This window comes from Vulpes vulpes, chromosome 14, assembly GCF_048418805.1.
Source record: "Vulpes vulpes isolate BD-2025 chromosome 14, VulVul3, whole genome shotgun sequence".
Lineage (NCBI taxonomy): Eukaryota > Metazoa > Chordata > Mammalia > Carnivora > Canidae > Vulpes > Vulpes vulpes.
Window position 1 is genome coordinate 137,135,054 of NC_132793.1, and position 20,704 is coordinate 137,155,757.

The window sequence follows — 20,704 nt, forward strand, 5'->3', positions numbered from 1 at the left end:
TTAATTAATATCTTCAGTAGTGGAGTGATTATTTGCCTCTAGAGGGACATATTATGCATCTAGCCTTAGGACGGTGGCCATTCTAAGGGATTATCAGTCATCCCCGCCATGGGATGACTTGTCCCTGAATATTGTCCATTGCCTTAATCTTATTTATTTTTTTTTGTGATGTCGTTCTAGGGTACATGCCCCTGAGGATAAATTCAACTGATACTTTCAGAGTAGAAATAACTCTTCTTCCATTTGGCCTTTAAGCATTTAATGCAAGACAAAGATGTGTGTGTGTGTACGTGTGTCCAAGGGTGTGTGTTCTCACTGACTTTGCATTCTGACAGCGACCTAAATGAACGTTAACATTCTCATGGGTATATTCACACGGATATATATTCAAATGCAAAGATACACTCAAAACTCACTATCACATGGTTTAGATTTAGACGGGAAGACTGGCATAGGCACATGGCTCCCTGATTTCAGGGGGACAGAGTATAGATTCATAATGTCAATAACATTAAGCTTTCATAATTTTTCTTTAGCAATTCAAGAAAGAAAAATAACTCAATGTTCTGCTGCTTTGTTTTCCATTAACGATGAAAGCCTTTTGGACACTGATTCTGAGTCAGGCACTGAGCTACGTTGTCCATTTGGTAATAATTTTAGTTTTAGAAACATTATGCAAATTGTCTTTCCACATCGCTTGTTTAACAGCATTACTCAATGAGTAGATCACAATTGGCCTTCTCCCCTTGCACCGATTTATCCTCCAAATTATCCATCATCTTTTCCCTTGAATTTAGGTAACACTGTGGCCACTAGTAGTATTTGAACTGTATGAATTTTCAACTTAATCTTTCCAGATGATTACAGAGCCATAAATCTATAGCTTAATCCCCCCAAAACACATGCTGGTGATCCGTCAGATAATAAAGAATATGTTGACTATGCACCAGCTGTCTTCATTTTTATGTTAAAGTCTACACAGGTCTTATTGTACCTCCGATAGGTCTCCATTTTCTTTTCTGTAGAAGATTTTAGGGAAGTAACCACAACAGCACTAGGGTCACTTCTTGGATGGCCTTCCATCCTTATCCACTGCTACGCCCGCCTTCACCATGCCCACGCCCCATAGACTGTTGCTTTCACATTCCTAGAGTACTCTTTCCCTCCAAACCATTCTCCCCTCGGTCTTAGGGTGATTTTTCTAGCATATCTAATCATATCATATCTAAGCATATCTAATCTACTACCTGTCTCAGGTAGTAGTTCCTTGTATACTATTGTTTTTAGGAGAGGTGATTCTTCAAGATCAGGCTTTCACTTCATGGTCTAGCAATCACAAACTGCTTTAATTTCTCAAACACATACTACCTCGAACTTTTCTGGGACTTTGCACATGCTTTTTCCCTCTGTCTATAAAGCCCTCAATTTCCCTGCCTGCAAGACACCTATATCCTCATACCTGGAGATTCTTTGATTCTCCCAGGCAAGCCAAGGTATTCCTTTCTCTGTATTGCCTGTGTGCATTTTATAACTTATCACTCAGTTTTAAAATACTCTCTGTGTGGTTTTGATTCTCTGTACTGTAAACATCGTGAAGGCGGGGAGTGTGTCCTTTTGTCTATAAGGCCTGAGGCAACTGAGGCAAAGTAGGCCCTCAAAAAATATTTGTTGAGTATGTAGTACATGTAAAAATATGCTATTTTCCCACATGTTCTTCTTCTGTTGCAATAATATTCATGAGACTCCTTGGACTTTTTTTTTTTTTTTTTTGAGAAACCAGTTGGAGTTTTCTTTTCTTACCACCTTAATCTCCACTCTAGTTGTTTTAGTATTTTTTAAAATTTATTTATAAATAAATAAATAAATTCTTTTTTAATTTATTTATAAATTTTACCGTATTTTTGCCAATTATTTATAAATTCTACTGTAATATTTTCACTTAACTAATATAAAATTTTGATTCAGTCTTCTATGTCTTTCTCTTAAGAAAGCCATTATAGCTTTTTGCTTAAATGATCACACATCTCAACAAAAAACACATAAAGTACGAGTGTATACATACATATATGTCACATATGTAGCTTTTGTGAAATGAGGTACAAATAAAAATAGGTAAGAAAATAAATTGAAAGGGCAACTGACAGAAGGGAGAAACTATTCTCAAATCATATATTTGATAAGGTATTAATATCCAAAATATATACAGAACTAATAAAACTCAGTAGCAAAAAAAGCAAATAATCCAATTTAAAATAACCAGAGGACTTAAACAGACATTTTGCCAAAGGAGACATACAAATGGCCAATACATACATGAAAAGGTACTCAACGTGACTAGTCATCAGGGAAATGCAAACCAAAACCACAATAAGCTATCACCTCTCACTTTTGCGATGGTTATTACCAAAAAGACAAGAGTACCAAAGGTTGGCAAAGATGTGGACTGTTGGTGGGAGTGTGTACTGGTGCAGCCCTTTTGGAAAAAAGTATGTAAGTTCCTCAAAAGATTAAAAACAGAACTACCACACGGCCTAGAAATCTCACCCTTGGGTGTATATCTGAAAAAAATGAAAAGAGTATCTTGATATGTCTGTACCCTTATGTTCATTGCAGCTTTATGCACAGTAGCCAATATATGGGGACAACCTCAATGTCCTTTGACAGATTAATGGATAAAGAAAATGTGACACACACACGCACACATTATTCAGCCACAGAAAGAAAAAAAATCCTGTCATTTGCAGCACAGATGAACCTGGAAGACATTATGCTAAGTGAAGTAAGTCAGAGAAAGACAAATATTGTAAGCTACCACTTGTAAGTGGAATCTTTTTTTTAAAAAAATGCTGATTTCATTGAAACAGAGAACAGAATGGTAGTTGCCAGGGGCTGTGGGGATGGGGAAGATGTAGGTCAAAGGCTACAAATTTTCAGTTATAAAGGAGTGAGTTCTGAGGCTCTAATGCACAGCACGGTGACTATAGTTAATAATATAACACTAAGAGTAGATCTTTGGTGTTCTCACCACACGCACAAAGAGTTGACTATGTTGACTCTGTGAGGTGATGGATGCATTAATTATCTTGGTCTTGACAATCACTCCACAATATACACATTTATCAAGGCATCACATTGTGTACTTTAGATATATACAATTGTATTTATCAATTATTCCTCAATAAAATTGGGGTGGGGGAGAAGTTGAGAGAAACAGGTAATAATATTCTTATCATGAATACAGATTCTTAATAAAAACTGCATCCAGTGGATATATGTAGCTTTTCAAAGACAGCCATTTCACTATTTCATCCAATAGCAATTAAAGATTATTCAAGATACACATATGAAATTGAAAATTCAGCCAAAATAAATATGAGTGCACTCCAATATTATTAGTGAACTGAAAAAATGGTCTATGGAACTACAAGTACAGTCGAATCTACAAATCAGTTTTGCACCATTTATCTTAACACTATTTTGCGGTGGAGCTCTCAGAGCTGCTGGAGGGATTACACGAAGCATGGCTACTGATAACCCAGAACACGAAATGTTTGTTCTGACAGAACTTGATAGGGATCTTTGTTTTGTATACCGAACAATGAACTGGCTCTCTGCATTCTGTATGAAGCTAAATTACAAAGAAAGGTTTTTTTCTGGGTGCTTAATTAATGATAGAGTCATAAAATGAAAATTGCAGAAGATATAATCCAGAAACATGAGGAAGTAAAAATAAGAATGAACAAAGTTTGCATGAACATCTTCTTTTATATCAAATGACTACTCCTCCCATAAAATATGTGGTCAGAAAGAAATCCTATTATTCTGTTTTCCTAATTGTAACTATGTTAGTTAGCACATAATCAGAACTCAGTTATTGACTTATGTACGTATTTTGATGATGGCTTTATTTTGATCCTAGGATTGCTTATCTGATGACGTTTCTAGACAAAACTACTTGATAGAAAAAAATCTAGGTTTTTTTTATGAGATTTGGGGGGATACGTATGAAATTTCTGCTATTGGAAGAATCTCAGAACCAAATATGTAAATTTAGTTCTAATTCTCTACATCAAAGTAGACAGGTAAAGTGATAGCTCCATATTTGAAACTAGGTTTGTGTAAAAATTACACAATTACCAAATTAAAAAATCAAAAAATTATTTTCCACGTTACAAAAGAATTAAAAGTTTTTTGCTAACGTTAGAGACTGTGCAGCTTCCTGCGTTCTGTTTGAGCAGGTCTGAAGCAAGCTTCTTTATTATAAAAAAGGCCTTAACTATGATGCAAGATCCTTTTTTTTTTTAAAGCACTAGGTCATAAATATTTCTACTAGACATAGAATATCAGAGTGCTGTCATCTCAGCCTGCAAAGCACAAAATTGTAAAAATATGAAATTCAAAGCCAAAAGTCATGCTACATGCTAGCTAATTCTGTGAGTGGATCTGAAGTTAAGAAAAATATCAGGAGTGTAAAACTGCAAAATGCTAATCAGTGCTCCAGTAAAACTATCAACTGAAGTATTTTCACTCTTAAAATATTTTCTTGACTCTACCTACTTACCCTTGCACTTAATAATCCTTAAGTTGGACATATCTCTAAATTTTTAAACACTTTCAAAGTGAAACAATTAAATGCTTCTGCAGTGAAAACAATGTCCCTTTGAAATTATCAACCTACTTTTTATTTAGCAAGGCAAGCTCAAATTCAGACTATTTCTTTCTTCCACATCAAATTACATTAAAAATGGTTATCATTTGCTTTAGTTAATGTTGTCTAGATAGTGAAGTCAAGGTAATTTACCTGTTATAAAAATTAGTCAAACTGAATGCTGCATTTATTTTAAAAAAATTACTTTCAAAATCATGGCATATGAGAAGAAAATCATCCAATTATGCAACTTGATAGCTGTCCTACAGCTGAGACATTACCAAGTGCATGATAAATAATTAAACATTCACACTTGATTTCATAACTCTCTTAATAATCTAGTATAGAATGGGCAATTTAAAAACGTGTTAATCAAACCGACCTTTGGTATAACCTTACCTATAGGAAGTCAGATGACTTGGTCATACAGTATGTGGATCAATTTGGCAAGTAGTATTTATTAAAACTAAGGATTCAAAACTTTGGAAGGAGCAAATACGGAAATAGCCTGCAAAAAGGTTAAATGTATATGGGAAGAGTGTTTGCCTAAACAGAAATGGAGGAGAAACAAGCATTTTAAGTTATATTCAGCATCATAAATGTAGGTTGTAATAAAATAAAACGTTTAAGAGTCATCTTTTCTTTCACTTCTTTCTGCATGCAAGTGATCCAGAGGAATCCAAAGAAGCAAAAGTACTCCCAAACCCCACATCTGACCTCCATCATTGTGAATCTCTTTGAAAGAACCTTCTTTATTGCTAGCAGAGTAAAAGCAGACCAGTAGTCTACACCATGATGAGCTTCTTTTCCATTTTACCTATTTGAGTAGCACATCCCAAATAATAATATTATTTTAGTATTACAGCTTCTCTGAATTTCCAGTCCATCTCAGAAAACACTGAATCATCCTTCAGAAGACCTGGGCTGACAACTTTGCTACCATCTTTTCTCCCGTCCCATAATTTGAACTTCTCTCTGCCCTTCTTTGAACAAATAAAAGAAAGAATGTCTTGATTTCCAGTTTCTGAGCCCTAAACAAGGCAACCAAGAGTGAGTGAAGGCAGTAGGACATTGGAGTAAGCAAGATGTACTAAATTGTTACAATCTATGTTCTGTTTTCCATGATTTATGGAGCTTGTGCATAATGGTTTGAACAGGTGATATGCCACAGAAAATCCATAACGAGATTGAAGAGAACTAAATGTCTACTTTATAACGATCCATCATATCGTATTCAAAATTTTATATCTCAAACATGACTTAAGAAATTAATTCCGAGGATTTGATATACAGAGAATCAATTTACTAATAATAATTCTGCTGCCATGGGCCAGATCATGTAAGACTTGCCTCAGGCATTCCATCTGTATGAAAAGCAGGTTTTATCCAGCAGAGTTCAAAGCAGCAAAGTGCTGGGAAGATCTCAGCGGGGGTGGGGTGAAGGCAACAGATTCTTTTAAACTTACTTTATCTTTTGCTATTACACTTTCTGTTTGCCCCTCTTTATCAGTCCACATACCTTTGTCAGATTTTCTATTTACTATGAAGAATGGAGGCTTGGCGGCTCTCGCAAGCCTGTCCTTGTCTCCAACACTGTCCTTCTCCCGGTCCCCACTACACTAAGCGTCGGCGTGGACGTGGTGAGGAACACAGACACAGTCCTGCCCTCAGTTTGCAGTCCATTCAGGAGGGCCTGACATTAATCTAAATACGAAATTACACCATGATAATAAATTCTATGCGGTAAGATCCAGGGAGGTCTGAGAATATTTGATGGAGAATAGGAGAGACGACGCTCCAGTAGTTGCCAGTAGAAAGCAACATGAAACAGCTCTCGTTCTTGGTCATGTTATTATACCTTAACCCCTGTCTTTATGCTCCCTCTATGTTCTCTTCTTGTGGAAGTCTCTCAAAGCTTCTCTTGCCCTGTTTTTCCGAGTATCAGTCTTCTGATTTTTTTCAATTCTCTCTTCTACAACGTCCCCATAAGCCCGCGTCATGTTTACCTCTCTTTTGCAGCTAGATTGATGCAAGAGCATGAGCTCTGGAATCAAATACATCTCAGATCGAGGCTAGTTTAGCCATTTCACAATTGAAACACCTTAAATACAACTTCTTAACATTTTTGGCCTCATTGAAAAACAACACCAAACAAAAAGACCCAGCGGACTGAAGTCAGTCTTTGAGGGATTTGAGGTAAACGTCTACAGGCTTCATTATAGAAGAAACATGGCCTTAGAGGAAGAAGACCTCTACGACTCATCTGTAGGATGGCTGGATCAATGAGCGTATCTAGAGAAGGAGGTTGCCTATTAGATACTGACTGGGTCAGCCTAGAAGAGAGAAAAAGGAGCTTTCAGACACCTGCAGAGAGTGGAATCCAAGTCAGTATGGGGAGCAGGCAAATTTAATGAATTAATTTTAAGTACTATAGCCCCATTTTTTAGCCCTTTCCATTAACTATCCTTAATATTAATCAACTCTTACTGTATGCTTTAAAAAGCCCTCATTTTTTTTTTTTATAGGGAGAGAGTGGGCCATTCCTTCAGTCTTTAGTTTTGTTTAATATAGCTCCTTTTATTATTTTTTAAATATCTTATTTTTATTTTTATTTTACATAGGCTCTATGCCCAACTTAGACTTGAATTCACGGTCCTGAGATTGAGAGTCAGATGCTCCACTGACTGAGGCGCGAGGCACCTCTAGCTCCTTTTGGGGATACATTTGCTGTGAATGCTTACATTATACATTCACCCAATAAATATTTATTTTATATTTATCAAGTGGCTATTAGGTGCCGCATCTTTGATTTGTTGCTGGGCATTCAGGGATGATCAGAACAGAACCAGTTCTTGCCTCTGCCTTCACTGAGCTTCTACTTCAGTAGGGACAACAGGTGTTTAAATGAATCCACACAATATATATAATACATATATATAAACAAACAAAACAAAATGTAATAGGTGCAGTCAAAATAAGATTCCTACAGATGGGATGACAGATTCTGGATCGTCGTCAGATCATTAGGATGATGAGGCCTCGTGGAGAAATCCACTAATATTTATCTGGCATGTGTTCTCCTGCATTAGTTTTCTACTCTATTTAATTTCCATCAATACCCGCATCAAAAGCCAATGAGAAGATCACAGGATATAATGTGTGTACAGCACCCAACCCTGTTAGATAAATGCTGGTCTCTTTCTAGTCCTCCTTCTACAAATTATTCCAGTTGCGACTTTAAAAGAACACTTCCCATCTCACTTAACAAATAAGTGTTTGAGAGAATACCAGAAGTGTGAAATTACAGTTGTAAGCACAACGCAGAAGAAAGAAAAGGATGAGTCAAGCTTCTCTACCTAGAATCACAGGCAGTAGATCACTCCTACTTGTAGCACATACATACTTTCTTTTTGTTAGAATTATATTATGAGGCAGTTGCAGGAATAAAAAGGCAAAGCACATACAGAAGTTAAATGAAATGTCTGACAAACCGCAGGAAAGAAATTCTACGTATAATTTACGGTAAAATCCAGAATAAAAATTATTTGAAAAATATGGAGGGAGCTTATAAATTTCAGCACATCGTGTATTAAAAAAATGAAATCTATAAAAATGAAAAAAAGAAGATGTTGTACAGCTTTACTTCCACATCTTATGAATCTTACTGATGTTCTTTATACTAATAAAAATAAAAGAGTAATAAAAGAAATGAGTTACTAAGCTGCTAAGTTATGCCAGTATAATGAATGGTAATGGGGTATTTTGTTGGAGTTGAAGATCAATATGATTTATTACCAGATGCTCTGCTGATAAAGCTGATAATGTAATAATCAGAGAAGTGAAATTCACCTAGAGCTTCACATATGTTGTCATCTCTACTTATAAATTTAATTTATTGTAGCTTTATCTGATACACCACCTCCTCAATACGGGCAGAGCCGATGGGACATATTATTCAGTATAACTTTTATGTTACTAAATTTCACGATAATACAAAATCTATAGAGCATACAAAATAGAAGAAATGCTCTGTTGTAAAAAATAGACTACATGAGATAAACAACTTTAAATGTCACACATTGCTTTCGCTCTGTTGTATCTACAGCTCACTGTTCTTTTGTCAGCCCACGGCGGTGTTTTGTTCTTTCCCGTAACCAGGACTGGATCCACCCACTCCCATGTCCAGGACCATCACGCTCCCACTAATTCTCACACTCTCATCTCTCTCTCTAACCCCACTGTCTCTGACTTCCTTATGACTGCAGCTTTCTGCATCCTCAAATCAGTCCACGTCTGTCCTTCACAGCGACAACTGTCTTTAAAAACAAAACAAAACAAAACAACAACAACAACAACAACAACAACAAAAACCCCTTTCTTAGCCAAGCTAAGCCCCTTCCTCTCTTATCTATTCTGGCCCTCTGCTGTTCTTACTTGGTTCTCTTCTATTGCTCTCATTGACCATTCCGTGGATTTAGCCATCAGCTTTTATCTTAAGCACTCCAAAATCTTTGCCTCAAGTCCTTCTCTGGCACCAAAAGCCTTATAGTTTGTATTTTAGCACCTCCAAACATCCAGTTGGCACTTCAGGATTCCACAAATTTTGTTTGCCATCATCTTCCTTTCCAGTTTTTGCCCTGCCCTTCAGCTTCTTATATACAATGACACAACCACCATTCCTCTATCCCTCATACTTGAAATTCTGGCACCATCTTTGGTTCATTTTTCTCCTTTAGTCCCTCATCTCACCGAATGCCCGATCCCATGAATTCTGCTCCTATATTAACGACCGTACCCACTTCCACATCGTCATTCCTACAGCTACTTTGCGCCTGCTCTTAGGACATCTCCCCTTAATCAACATGAGAGCCGCCCAAGGAGGCTTCATGCCTGGCGGTCTGTCCTTTGCTAAACACACAGCTGTCAGATTAACCTGACGGATTCTGAAGATTCAGACTAAAAGTCCTATATTCAGATGCATTCCAAATAAAGATTTAGGTCCTTCTAGTATCAAGGCCCTCCATGAATTGGTTCTGACCCACCTTTCCAGCTTTATTTTCCTGCACTCCCATGGGCTCCAAATGCCACCCTGAGCTCCTGTTTGGTTGTGTCTTGGATTTCCACTCTTACTGCCTATGCTTACAATGTCCTATTCATTTTGAAAGCCCCTTTCCTCATTTTTGCATTTCTGTTCACTACCCATCCGTCAAGGCCTACCTCAGATGTGACTTCTTATATGAAGGCTTCGATGACTGAAGTATTGCTGACCGGGATACTACTCTATACTAAACACACAAAGCTCTACGTGTGTTATTTCATTTCAAATTAAGAACAACCCTTAGTTTCAGACGAGGGGACGGTCTCACAGAAGATAAATACCTTGCTACGATCTCACAGATAGTGAATGGTTCTAACTGTGTAGGTTGCTGCCTTTCATGAGCCACTGTCACTTGACCTCCACTTACTGCCTCTGTGTAACTACCTTGAACTTCCTTTGTTCCTCTCTTACGACATGTATTAATTTGTACCTCATTTCATAGCTTTTAATTTCCATGTCAGGTTTGCGAGTCACTTGATGGAAGATCTCTGGACAATCCCTGCTGCCATTTCTATAGTAAGTGTTTACTTAAAAAATGCTCTTGCCTGGATAGATGAATATACTAGTCTCCCATATGAAAACTTACTATGTCTTTCTACTATCTAGTTCATCCTATATTACATCTTCTGACTAAAATAAAAGTCCTTCTCTAATCTGCAGCTTGAAAATTATATGGAGATGACCTTCTGAGGCATTATTTTCCATGATGTGCCAACATGCTCCTATTATACTAATTAGGCTCAACTGTACAATCTCTAAAACGGGACGCTCACCACCACCACCTCTGTCCTTCGTTCCTGAGACTTCTCTTTGCTGAGATGTCATTTGCTCCTTCCAAAACCATTTATTATCCTTTTCCCAAAGATCAGCTAAAAAAATACTTATAAATGCCTTCTATGAGCAAAATTAAAATTCCAATGACAGTAATATTATGAGCACACGTTATTTCATGTCTGTGTCAAACCTCCACAGATTCTAGAGTCTTTATACATGATCATGTCTTACGCTGCAAAGCTCTAAACATACTTTGAAGCACTCATTAGATACTTTAAATATCATTAGTGGATCTTGTGAATTAAAGTTTGTCTTACAAAAAGCAAATGAAAGTGGCTAACAGACAAAACATTAATAGTTTTGAAAAATAATTTTTGTGCCTACTACGTAAACTTCTATGAAGTTAGTCTTACTTTTATCATTTCAACCTAAAATGCCCTAAACTGTTAATTTGACCTTTAAGAATTGGCCTCTAAAACAATACCATGATAGGCTCAGCGGTTAAGAGGTGTTGTCTCAGTTAATGGATACTGAGGTAAAGATTTTTCCCTACTGCTTACTTCTCAAGGTGCGAAAAGCAGTTCATTTTACGTCTTACATGACCTTGTTTTACCCACAGGACTTATATTTGGCAGAACAAATGCACACAGCAGCTGCATACAAAATAGAAATACTTTGTTAAGACGATTTTACTTTTGATAGAGACAGGCTCCTATAAGTTAAAATGCTCAGTAATTAAAAAATCTTATATATGCTGACTTGATGATTTTATCCTTTTTTTTAAAATATTTTGTGATAGACCATACAGTAGTGCAAACAAAATAGTGAAACTGCATTTTAAGACATGAGCTCTTAAGGAGGGAGAACATCATCTAGTTACACTGTTTCTATGATTTATTCCCCCAGTTAGATCCTTCTATTGTTTCCTCACTTCAAGCTAGACATGGGCAGGAGGAGCAGATCTACAGACCCAAATGGTCAGACTATGAACAACCACTTACTTTTCCCAAATAACCTAATAAGACCTTCCCAAGCAAAAGGAATGCTATGTATCCTTCAAATGCATTCCTTTGCAATCTACCTACATTAAAGAAAGAGAAATCCTGGCCCCTCCAACGAGATGTCTCCTGAGTCAGAGCGAGGCCCAACAGAACTCTGAAAGGAGTATTTGTCTAAAGTAATCGATCCCAGTTGCCTTCAATAAACCCAGAATCTCTAGAGGAAGTCATGGTTTGGGTCACTGTGGAGGTGGAGAGATGAGAGGAAATTTCAGGGCACCTACATTTCTGTGATGGTCTCTGGCAGGTTCGTGGGGATCTCAGTGAGACCTTTCCCACGACAGTCTACGATATTGTTGCTACAGGTACAAGCGGCTGGACAATGCAGGACGCTGCAAGAAGGAGCCATGAAGGACTGGTGGCCTGCAAGAGAAACAAACAGCAATGGTATTTACCCTCCTGCAATTGCTAATTGTGAAACACATGAGCTTAATCTCAAACAACAAAGCATGATATTTAACAAAAATAAATTTCTCTAAATACCTGAGCATAAAATCAGTCTTCCATTTTCTAAGATATATTTTAGGAAGCATGCATTTATGGCTCTGGGTCAACACTCAGATAAAGCAAATGAGATTCTGAGAATTATGAAAATGATAATTTTTCAGACTTGAAATAATTGTTGAGAAAGTCTAAACTCAGACCTGAAACTGGAATTTGATTCCAAACTATTCTGAGTTAAAAAAAAAAAAAAGGCAGCAGTTTCAGACTAACCTACATTTCATTTCTGTTAAGCTTAAATAGAGTTTGGTCTTTATTAAAGTCAGGTGGCATAACTTACTTTCCTTCAAAAAAAAAAAAAGAAAGGAAAACAGTAAAATTTTCCTCTTAGAAGATATAAGTGTTGATTCTCAATAAGTAATCATGCATCGATAAATGTGGGGAAAATTAAATCTCGTCAAGTTTGATGTCTTGAGAAGGCCTGCACTTCCTCTGAAGTTACTGTAAGAAGTGGTAACATGCAATTCCATAATTGTTAATCTAGATAGTTCTCTCATTTGGCTTCGCGTGGCCTACAGCTTTTAGCCTGAGTGGTTACCTGCAGACGTGTACTTTCACTACTCAGTATTTGGAAACAAAACAGTTTTGAAATGAGAGTTCACTGTTGGAATGATGAGCAACAGAATGTCGGCCGTGTTGTGTGAATGGGCATCTGCACACATCTGCTAGCAGGGCAGGGCCGACCCTCTCTGATCTGCAGCGGGAGGGCCTGAGCGGTCGTGTGCCCCAGGGAGAGGCTGCAGGCTCCCTACTAACCCAAGCCCTCTGAACAAGCTCTCAGAGTTTACAAAATAATAATAATAGTAATAATCTCAGTCTAAAAAAGAAACGTGAACTTGCCTTCTTCCTCATCTAGAAAACAGGAAGGGAAAAGCGAAGAGAGAAAAAAAGCGGTTAGTAACGAACGGTTAGTCATTTCATTATTTAATTTTTTTAAAAAAGCAATCAGACCTAACGAGAACATTCCATGATATCGTAAGAAACTTTTGTCTGGGTTATAAAAAGTGTGGAAAAATACACAGAAAGTTCTAAAAGATAACAATAAATCCAAATCCTATGCTAATACTTTCTGTTCCTCCTCGAAGGAACTGTTTGTGAGGCATTATATATTATTTAGAAATTTTGTATTATTGTATTTTGAACAGATACTTCTGAAGCAGAACCAGCCCTCTATTTATAAAATAAGATACAGGTTAATGTGTATCAGATACTATTGACAAGTTATTTTATAAATAAATACAAGCATAAATATCAATATATATGAGTCGGTAATCAGACTGCCTAGCTTGAGGTCCTTGGACTCAGCTACGTGATCCTGCACTAGGCTACTTGGTATTCTTTTTCCGCATTTATTTTTTTTTCTTTTTCCGCATTTGTATCTCTAATATAAAGATATTACATTTCACTAGAGTTGTCATGAGGGAGGTAAAACGAAGTGCCCAGTTTGGCACTCAAACATATAGAAAGCACTAAGTGAATGTGACTTACTAATATTTTACATAGTCCGCACCTTATTTTTGTTTCCAGATTTTCATCACTAAAGCTAATCATTCATCTCCTAGAAGTAGAAGTGAACCACTAGTATTCGTGAAAAGTGCTTTGTCACTCTGCAACTATTGTTGGGCTACTTTTTTAAACGTCCCAGCAGGGACCCAGCATTAACCATATCTCCAATTGCTGGCAAAAACGTAGATATAAATTATTACCTAACGGGAAAATAAGTAGCGAACAAAACTAAAATCTAGGCGTTTCCCATATATCTCCAGGAGTGAAAATTGAGAAATCTCTCATCATAACTTCAGGACAAGGAACCTGTAATTGCCAATCATGCACAAATGTCTTAGAACCTATTATCAGCATCGCTAAAACCGAGGATTTCCAAGGGATGATGAGTGCGCAATTGCACATGTAAGTGAGCAACACGGAAACTTCTAAAGCATGCATTCTTCGCAGCTCTCCGACAAAGTAGCATAAGATAATAGGACAACAGAAAGGTTCTTTCTCCCTTACCACTGCAGACAAATTCGCGTTTTTGAACCTCGGCTACGTTATGACCCCTCAGGTGGGATGGGCCCATACACTGAGTGTAGAGACCAACCCGGGGCCTTTGGCGCAGCCAGTCGGAAAGCCAGGCCAGGTGGCAGTCGCAATACAGATTGTTTGAATGCAGCCGACTGGAGAAGAAAAAGACAAATTTAAAGCAAAAAAAAAACAAAAACAAAAAACAAAAAAAAACAACAGTAAATAGTTACTTTAAAAACTAAAAAATGGATCAATGATACATAGCTTTACTTCTTAACATGCATGCAGACAAGGCTTAGGATGTCCCGATCGAATGAGTTTTCTAAAAACTGAACTCGTTTACAGCCACAGAATCACGTTTCTCTTCCTTTACCTCTGAGCTAAGCAAACTCACAGGAGCTTGAGCACGACCATAAAAAAGGTTTTCCTGTGTTCGCTCAAAAGGGTAAAGAGAAACAGACTTGTCCAAGGCATGTGGCTCTGCGGTCCCAATACACTGACAGCCAACGGGGCTGGCTTGGGGAATGGGGAGGTAAGGGGCAGGGAATGGGCGGGGGCAGGTGAGTACAAGTCGGGGCTCCCAGGAGGAATTATCAGTTCGCCCTGCCGTTGTTGGTTTCTGTAGGAAGTGCTTGCAAAATCTTTTTAGCAGGTTACTCCTGTTTTTTGCTGAATAAGAGAGAATAATAATTCAATCTAAAACACTTCTTTCACGTCCCTATTCTGATTTCCTTCTTTTTGTTTAATAGCAGAAAAAGGGATTAGCTGCTTTTGGCTCTTGGGACCCCATCCTCAAAGAGCAGGAACTGAAATGAAAAGACATAAATGGCCGGGAGTGAAGGAATTAAGTGAGCCCCCCTCTCTGTGTTGGCAGGGATCCACACCAGAGCATGGATCCATTCCAAGTGGCAAATAGCACTTTTCCATTAATAAAATATCAGACAAATGTATCCACTAAATTAGGTAAATGACTTCAAATTGGCTTTTATGTTTTCTCAAACTAAAGAAAAGGACATCCTAAGCTATAAATCAAAGCATCATTTCCAGAATCATCTGTGACACAGTAATACCAATTTAGTCCTTTTTAGCTGATGTGTTCAATTCTAACCCAATAACAGTAATGGATATTAAAACATGGAACTCGGTCCAGAAAGATAATTGGACCATAAAAATGGAATTTTTAAGTAGCAGTGATAATACAGAATAATGAAACAACCAAAGCAAGGGAATTTCAAGTTAGACGACTGCTTTACATTCTCCTTGAGCCTGTAGGTATGGAACAGACTGTCTTGCATCAAAACTTAGACGGCGGGCCGCAGAACAGAAAGCTACATTTTGCGAAAGCCGGGTGACCTCCAGCTAAGTTTGCTTGGAAGTCAGAGTGGCATCCTCTGGAAGCCACACCGCACGCTCCACCTCATCGTTCTAGAAATATTTTCATCTAAACCAAGCACGTTACAATGACTCAATAAGGTGTGAGCGAATTTGAAGTGAGAAAAGATCACAAAACTTTAAAAACCTGGTTAGCAAGACGAACTACGATGGATTTCTATAGGGAAATAAGGCACCCCGTCAAAAATGCAGACGATCGATGTTTCTGCAGTCTCATTTCTTTGCCACGTAAGAGCTTGCTCAGTTTGCTTTTTTAAAAAATTAGCTGAAGTTCATGATTAAGAAACTAACTTCACCAAATACAGTCTGAGTGAATTGGTATATTCATTTGGTCAGATTTAGGCACTCCAAGAAAACGGAATTCTTCTTCTCCTTTTTTTTTTTTTTTAGAAAATGAAATTTTTAATCGCCATGCTCCTATTTTTGATGAAAGCTAGTCAGTTCATAACTAACATTAATGCAGATATGATGTCAGCTATATCTGCATACTTTCAGAACTCCTCTATTTTGTTAAATCAAATTCCAAGGAAATGGTAATGACGTATTGTATCATACATAGATCACCATATTTTAGTGACCAAAAAAAAGGGGGGGGGCATTTAGAATGGTATCACCTACTTCATTAAAATACTGGCAATTCAAATGATTTTTCATTCAAGAGAAAACTGCAATGTCATAGATTTCCAGTGATAAACCATTGTAAACTGAAAATTATTTTGAGAACCCAGTTAATATATACATACATACTCTACTGAAAAACACATTAATTTTTTTTATCAAGAAATTCAATGCTTCGCTTATGTTTCCCACCATTTCCCGCATGTTGTATGTAACGTAGTTTCGAGGTTAAGGTGATCCCAAACCCAGTTCAAATGAGATTTATCTCTGAAAATGCTTTAATGAACTGTCCCCACCCTGGGCTTTAAGGATTAAGTTTTCCCCGAAAGGAAAAAAAAATAAACATTAGCTGTAGCAAAGACTTTGAGATCAGGTGTATATTCACCTAAAACATTTCAATGTTTACCTCCTGGAAAGGTATTTCTAAATATAAATGTTGCCACGACCTTAGTTACAGAAGGACTAAAAGGGTGATGTTGTAATTTTACATTACAAAGAATGTAGGAGAGCCAGTTTAGCTTTATTAGGTCTGCTGGCTGTACAGTAATAAAATCATAAAGATTTACCATTTATCATTTCTGACAGCCAATCAAGGAGTCTTACATTTCTTAATGAAATGTGACCTCCAACAATAGCTCAAAGTAAACGTCCCTCCTCCCCAAATTCCCATCATGCGTATCACTTAAAGGGAAGCGTTCAGGTTTTCAGAATAATAGTTCATTTACTCAAATATCATGTATGTAGCACTCTTTAAAAAGTGGTGTTTTCATCTCATAACGAACTCGCGATCCTGTTCTTTGTTTACGAAAAACAGTACGTTAGGGGAAGCCTTAATTGATTAAATTGACCTTTATAAATACAGTCCTAAGTATAAAGTATAGAAATCCCATATACTTACAAAGTCCTAAGTTTAGGCATATGGTTGAAACTTGCCACAGAAAGTCTAGTAATGTTGTTATTGTTGAGAGTGCTGTAGGATAAAAAAAAAAAAGTTAGACATTTTAGATAATGAAAATTCACTGATCATCGTCTATAATCCTAGAGAGAGCACCTGCCTGGTGGAGACGGCATAAAGAGCGCCCTGTATCATAAGCAAGACGAGAAATAGACGTTGTGCTTTAACATATTCCTATGCATTCGGCTTTATCAAATATTTATGGCAGAGTTAGGTCTTAAGCCGTAGTAGTTTTGGCTATTCACATGCTGCTTTGTGCGGGTCTTTAGGACACCCCTTGAGGAATTAGCACGAGACCGTCAACCGTCCCTGAAAGCGGGGCGGCCACAGTTCCTTCCAGGGCCCCGTGTGCCGCTGGGGCATGACGGATGGACGCACCCCGGAGATCTCCAGCTGGAATTTCACAGCAGTGGCTCAGAAGCGGTTTTGTCGGGTCCTGGAACAGAGGAGTCCTGCTCATCACGCTCTCCCGGGGACCCGGGCGCTGCGGGGCTGCGAGGTGTGGGAGGGCGCGGGAGGCCCCCGCGGCTGGTACTCGCCCCTGATCGGGCACAGCGCCAGGCCGCAGCGGTTCATGAAAAGCTCACCCCCCTCTGACAGCTTTACGTCGGGGGCCGTATCCTGCCGTGTGCCACTGCTGTGGCTTGTCATCGTGGCTTCTCGGCGCTGGGGCCAGAGGATGGGGCGTCAGGGCAGCCGGTGAAAATGAGCCTGATTCTTGCCTGGTTCAAGTTGCTCCCACTTTCCCCCAACACAGGCCTCGTCTGCTGTATTATCACGGCTGTTTCTCCTACCACCCCCACCACCACCCCGACCCCACCACTACCACCACTACCACCACCACCATCCCCATCACCACCATCCCTGCCACCATCCCCAGTACCACCACCATCATCCCCACCATCCACCACTACCCATGAGCTATTTCTCCTACTACCATCCCCATGAGCTATTTCCCCTACCACCATCCCCACCCCCACCCCCACCCCCCCATCCCCACTCCCACCACCACCACTACCTCCACCACCCATTCAGTGGTCTAGTATAAACGGCTAAACGGCTCTCAGTTTGATGGCAACCCGGACTGGTCTGAAACCTGCCTTAAAATAGCCGACAGCCCCACTGCGGAGGGGAGTAAGACTAAGGGGAGAGTTGCTTCCTCCCTCCCTTCGGGGGAGTCTGGCCAGGAGGAGAGAGGGCGAAGAGGGCCACCCCAGGGCGGGGCTGTGCCAGCGCGGGGAGGACAGCGGGAGAGGCCCAGTGGCCCGGAGACGGAGCTGGGAGGCCGAGGGGGGCTGGGGCCACGGCGGGGCCTCCCAAGTCTAGACACTGGCCGCCAGCTCAGGCGGTTCGGAGTCCGGGCACCGAGCGTGCTCGCAGGGAGCGACATAGGCCCGTGGGGCCGCGTGCGGAGCCGGAGGCCGTGGTCAGCGCAGCGCCGGGGTTTCGGGGGCACCGGGGGCACCTGCCAAGGGGGCGCAGCAGCACCGACCTCCACACACACGCTTCCTTCCCTCCCCAGCTTCGCCGCCCAATGACGGAAGAACGGATCCAAGTGGTGTAAGTTGCAAGAGAAGCCCCCCGCTTTGTGCAGGACCCCGAAAGCGCTGCATCGCTTGGTTCCTGTTCTCCGACAGCCGCAGCACTCTCCTGGACTCAAGTGGAACGAGAGGGTTTTTTTTTTTCCCCCCAACACCATTAAAATGTATCCTGATGTCTGAACTGAAAGGTTTCACTTCTCAAAGGGATTTGCTTTCAAATGACCCCTTTCCCACCCCTCAAAATCTACGCGGACTTCACATGGCTAAAATCTTTCGAGGACATAACGCACTGAAATGTGACCGTAGGGATCACACATGTTTCAAAAGTGATTCACGTGCAGGAGACACGCGTTGATGTTCTTATGATTCCACACAAAAGAGAGTTTTCATTGAATGATGAAACGGGTGGCTCTAAGTTTGGACCCTTTTCTCCAAATGTTACCCTGCATAACAGCTGAAGAAATACATGATCTTAGTATTTTTATGCAGAACTGCTGCCGGCGAAACAGTGTTGATATTGATGCCTGGTAATGGAGCCATATGTGGAACCAATGAAATTATTTTAAAATAAATAATAGATTATGTGCTAATTACTTATGGAGACACGTATATGTCATGACCGTGATCGATTCCTACTCTGAAACAACGCAAATTTATCTACTGTACTTCTTTATTTGTGAACACTTTCTCCTATATGAAAGTGCATTTCTATGTTCAACCTCAAGATTTTCTCTTTCTAATGAGAATATATATATATATATATATTTTTTTTTTTTGAGAATATATTCTTGTACAAAGGATCTTTATGTGTAAATACAAAACGTTAGTCCTGGTAATCACGTAGGCCCTCCCAGACTTAGATCTTCACTTACTCCTTTCTTATTCCCTTAGTGCTCAGCACAGTGTTTGGCAGAGAGTCTGATATTTTATGGATACGAATCTCTGTATCTCAATTAGATAAAAGTATGCTTATTTTCTGAAAAAAGAAAAAAAACCATATAAAACTGGCAACTTAAGGATATATTTCATTTCCGAATCTGCTGTCCAAAGAAACGAACACTGACCTAGATTTAGTTTCCAACGTGACTTTTGAGATGATATCCTCATATTAAAAAAATAAACTTTTTAAAAATTTTTAAATAGACATTTCTGAATCATGTCAATCAGAAGTCTAGGTTGGCATGAACATACAAGTGATGAACTGGCTCCCTTTGATTTCATTTACCTGGACTTTTCCTTCTGAAACTTTGGTTACTCTCTTAACCCTAATATGTATCTTAATTCAACAAATTTTCATCAGTGGCCCAGGATGAGTACTTCCATCTTCTCCCTGTTTTGCCTCAGTATAATCATACATTCACAAATGGCTCATGGAACTAGAATTAAAAAAAAAAAAACTAACACACTGGGACTCTGAAGTTTAAGGTGATTTCTAAATTAATTAATCCTTCATTACTCCTACATAAGAAGATACACTGTGAAGAGTCACACATGGTAAAAATAAGCAAAATAGACAACTTTCTTTCTAGAACCTTCTATAAAAAAAAAGCCCCCCAACTGAATGTTAACAATTGAAGAACTTCTGATTTACTTGACAGGAGATTTCAAGATTGAAAAATTCCAATCTTTTGAGTACTTTATCCAATTAGCCTTAAGTTTTTCTTTAATTAATTTCTCTAAAGGCTGAATGAACTACGAGGATTTTAAACATTAACACGTATTAAAAGAATGTCTGCTTGACTTTATCAGATTTTAATATAAACTTTTTAAGTCATTTCAAAAAATTCACATTTTCTTGTATCACATACTAATTTTAATTATTTCTTTTTTAGCAAACTCTGACCATCATATATCTCTTCGAAACCTAGATGTAAAGGTCCTCAAAGGAATTCCCAACACTGAATTTTGATTTTAACTCCATGATGCAGATGACATCTTTCACTCTTTGGGGTGTTTCAAGTTAGCAGGTCTTGCTAAAGTCACCTTTTAGATATTTTGCCAACATGACAAACAATGGATGAGGTGACTGCATTTTAATGAACTTACTCTTCTAAAAACAGTGATATTACTTTATAACAAATAAGCAAATGAACCAAA

General features: G+C 38.7%; 1 protein-coding gene across 7 annotated transcripts in view; it reads right to left on the reverse strand.

The window, feature by feature from the left end:
• Positions 1–20,704, reverse strand: part of SLIT2 (slit guidance ligand 2) — a 352,220-nt gene that overhangs the window by 105,952 nt on the left and 225,564 nt on the right. For 4 of the 7 annotated variants that reach the window (XM_072738007.1, XM_072738006.1, XM_072738002.1 and 1 more), the window contains exons 7-10: positions 17,010–17,081; positions 14,090–14,253; positions 12,920–12,931; positions 11,803–11,941 (exon numbers count right to left, since the gene is read on the reverse strand). In XM_072738007.1, coding sequence (XP_072594108.1) covers positions 11,803–11,941; positions 12,920–12,931; positions 14,090–14,253; positions 17,010–17,081 — 387 coding nt within the window. The remainder of the gene's footprint in view (positions 1–11,802; positions 11,942–12,919; positions 12,932–14,089; positions 14,254–17,009; positions 17,082–20,704) is intronic. The other 3 variants (XM_072738005.1, XM_072738003.1, XM_072738008.1) reach the window with 1 other exon arrangement.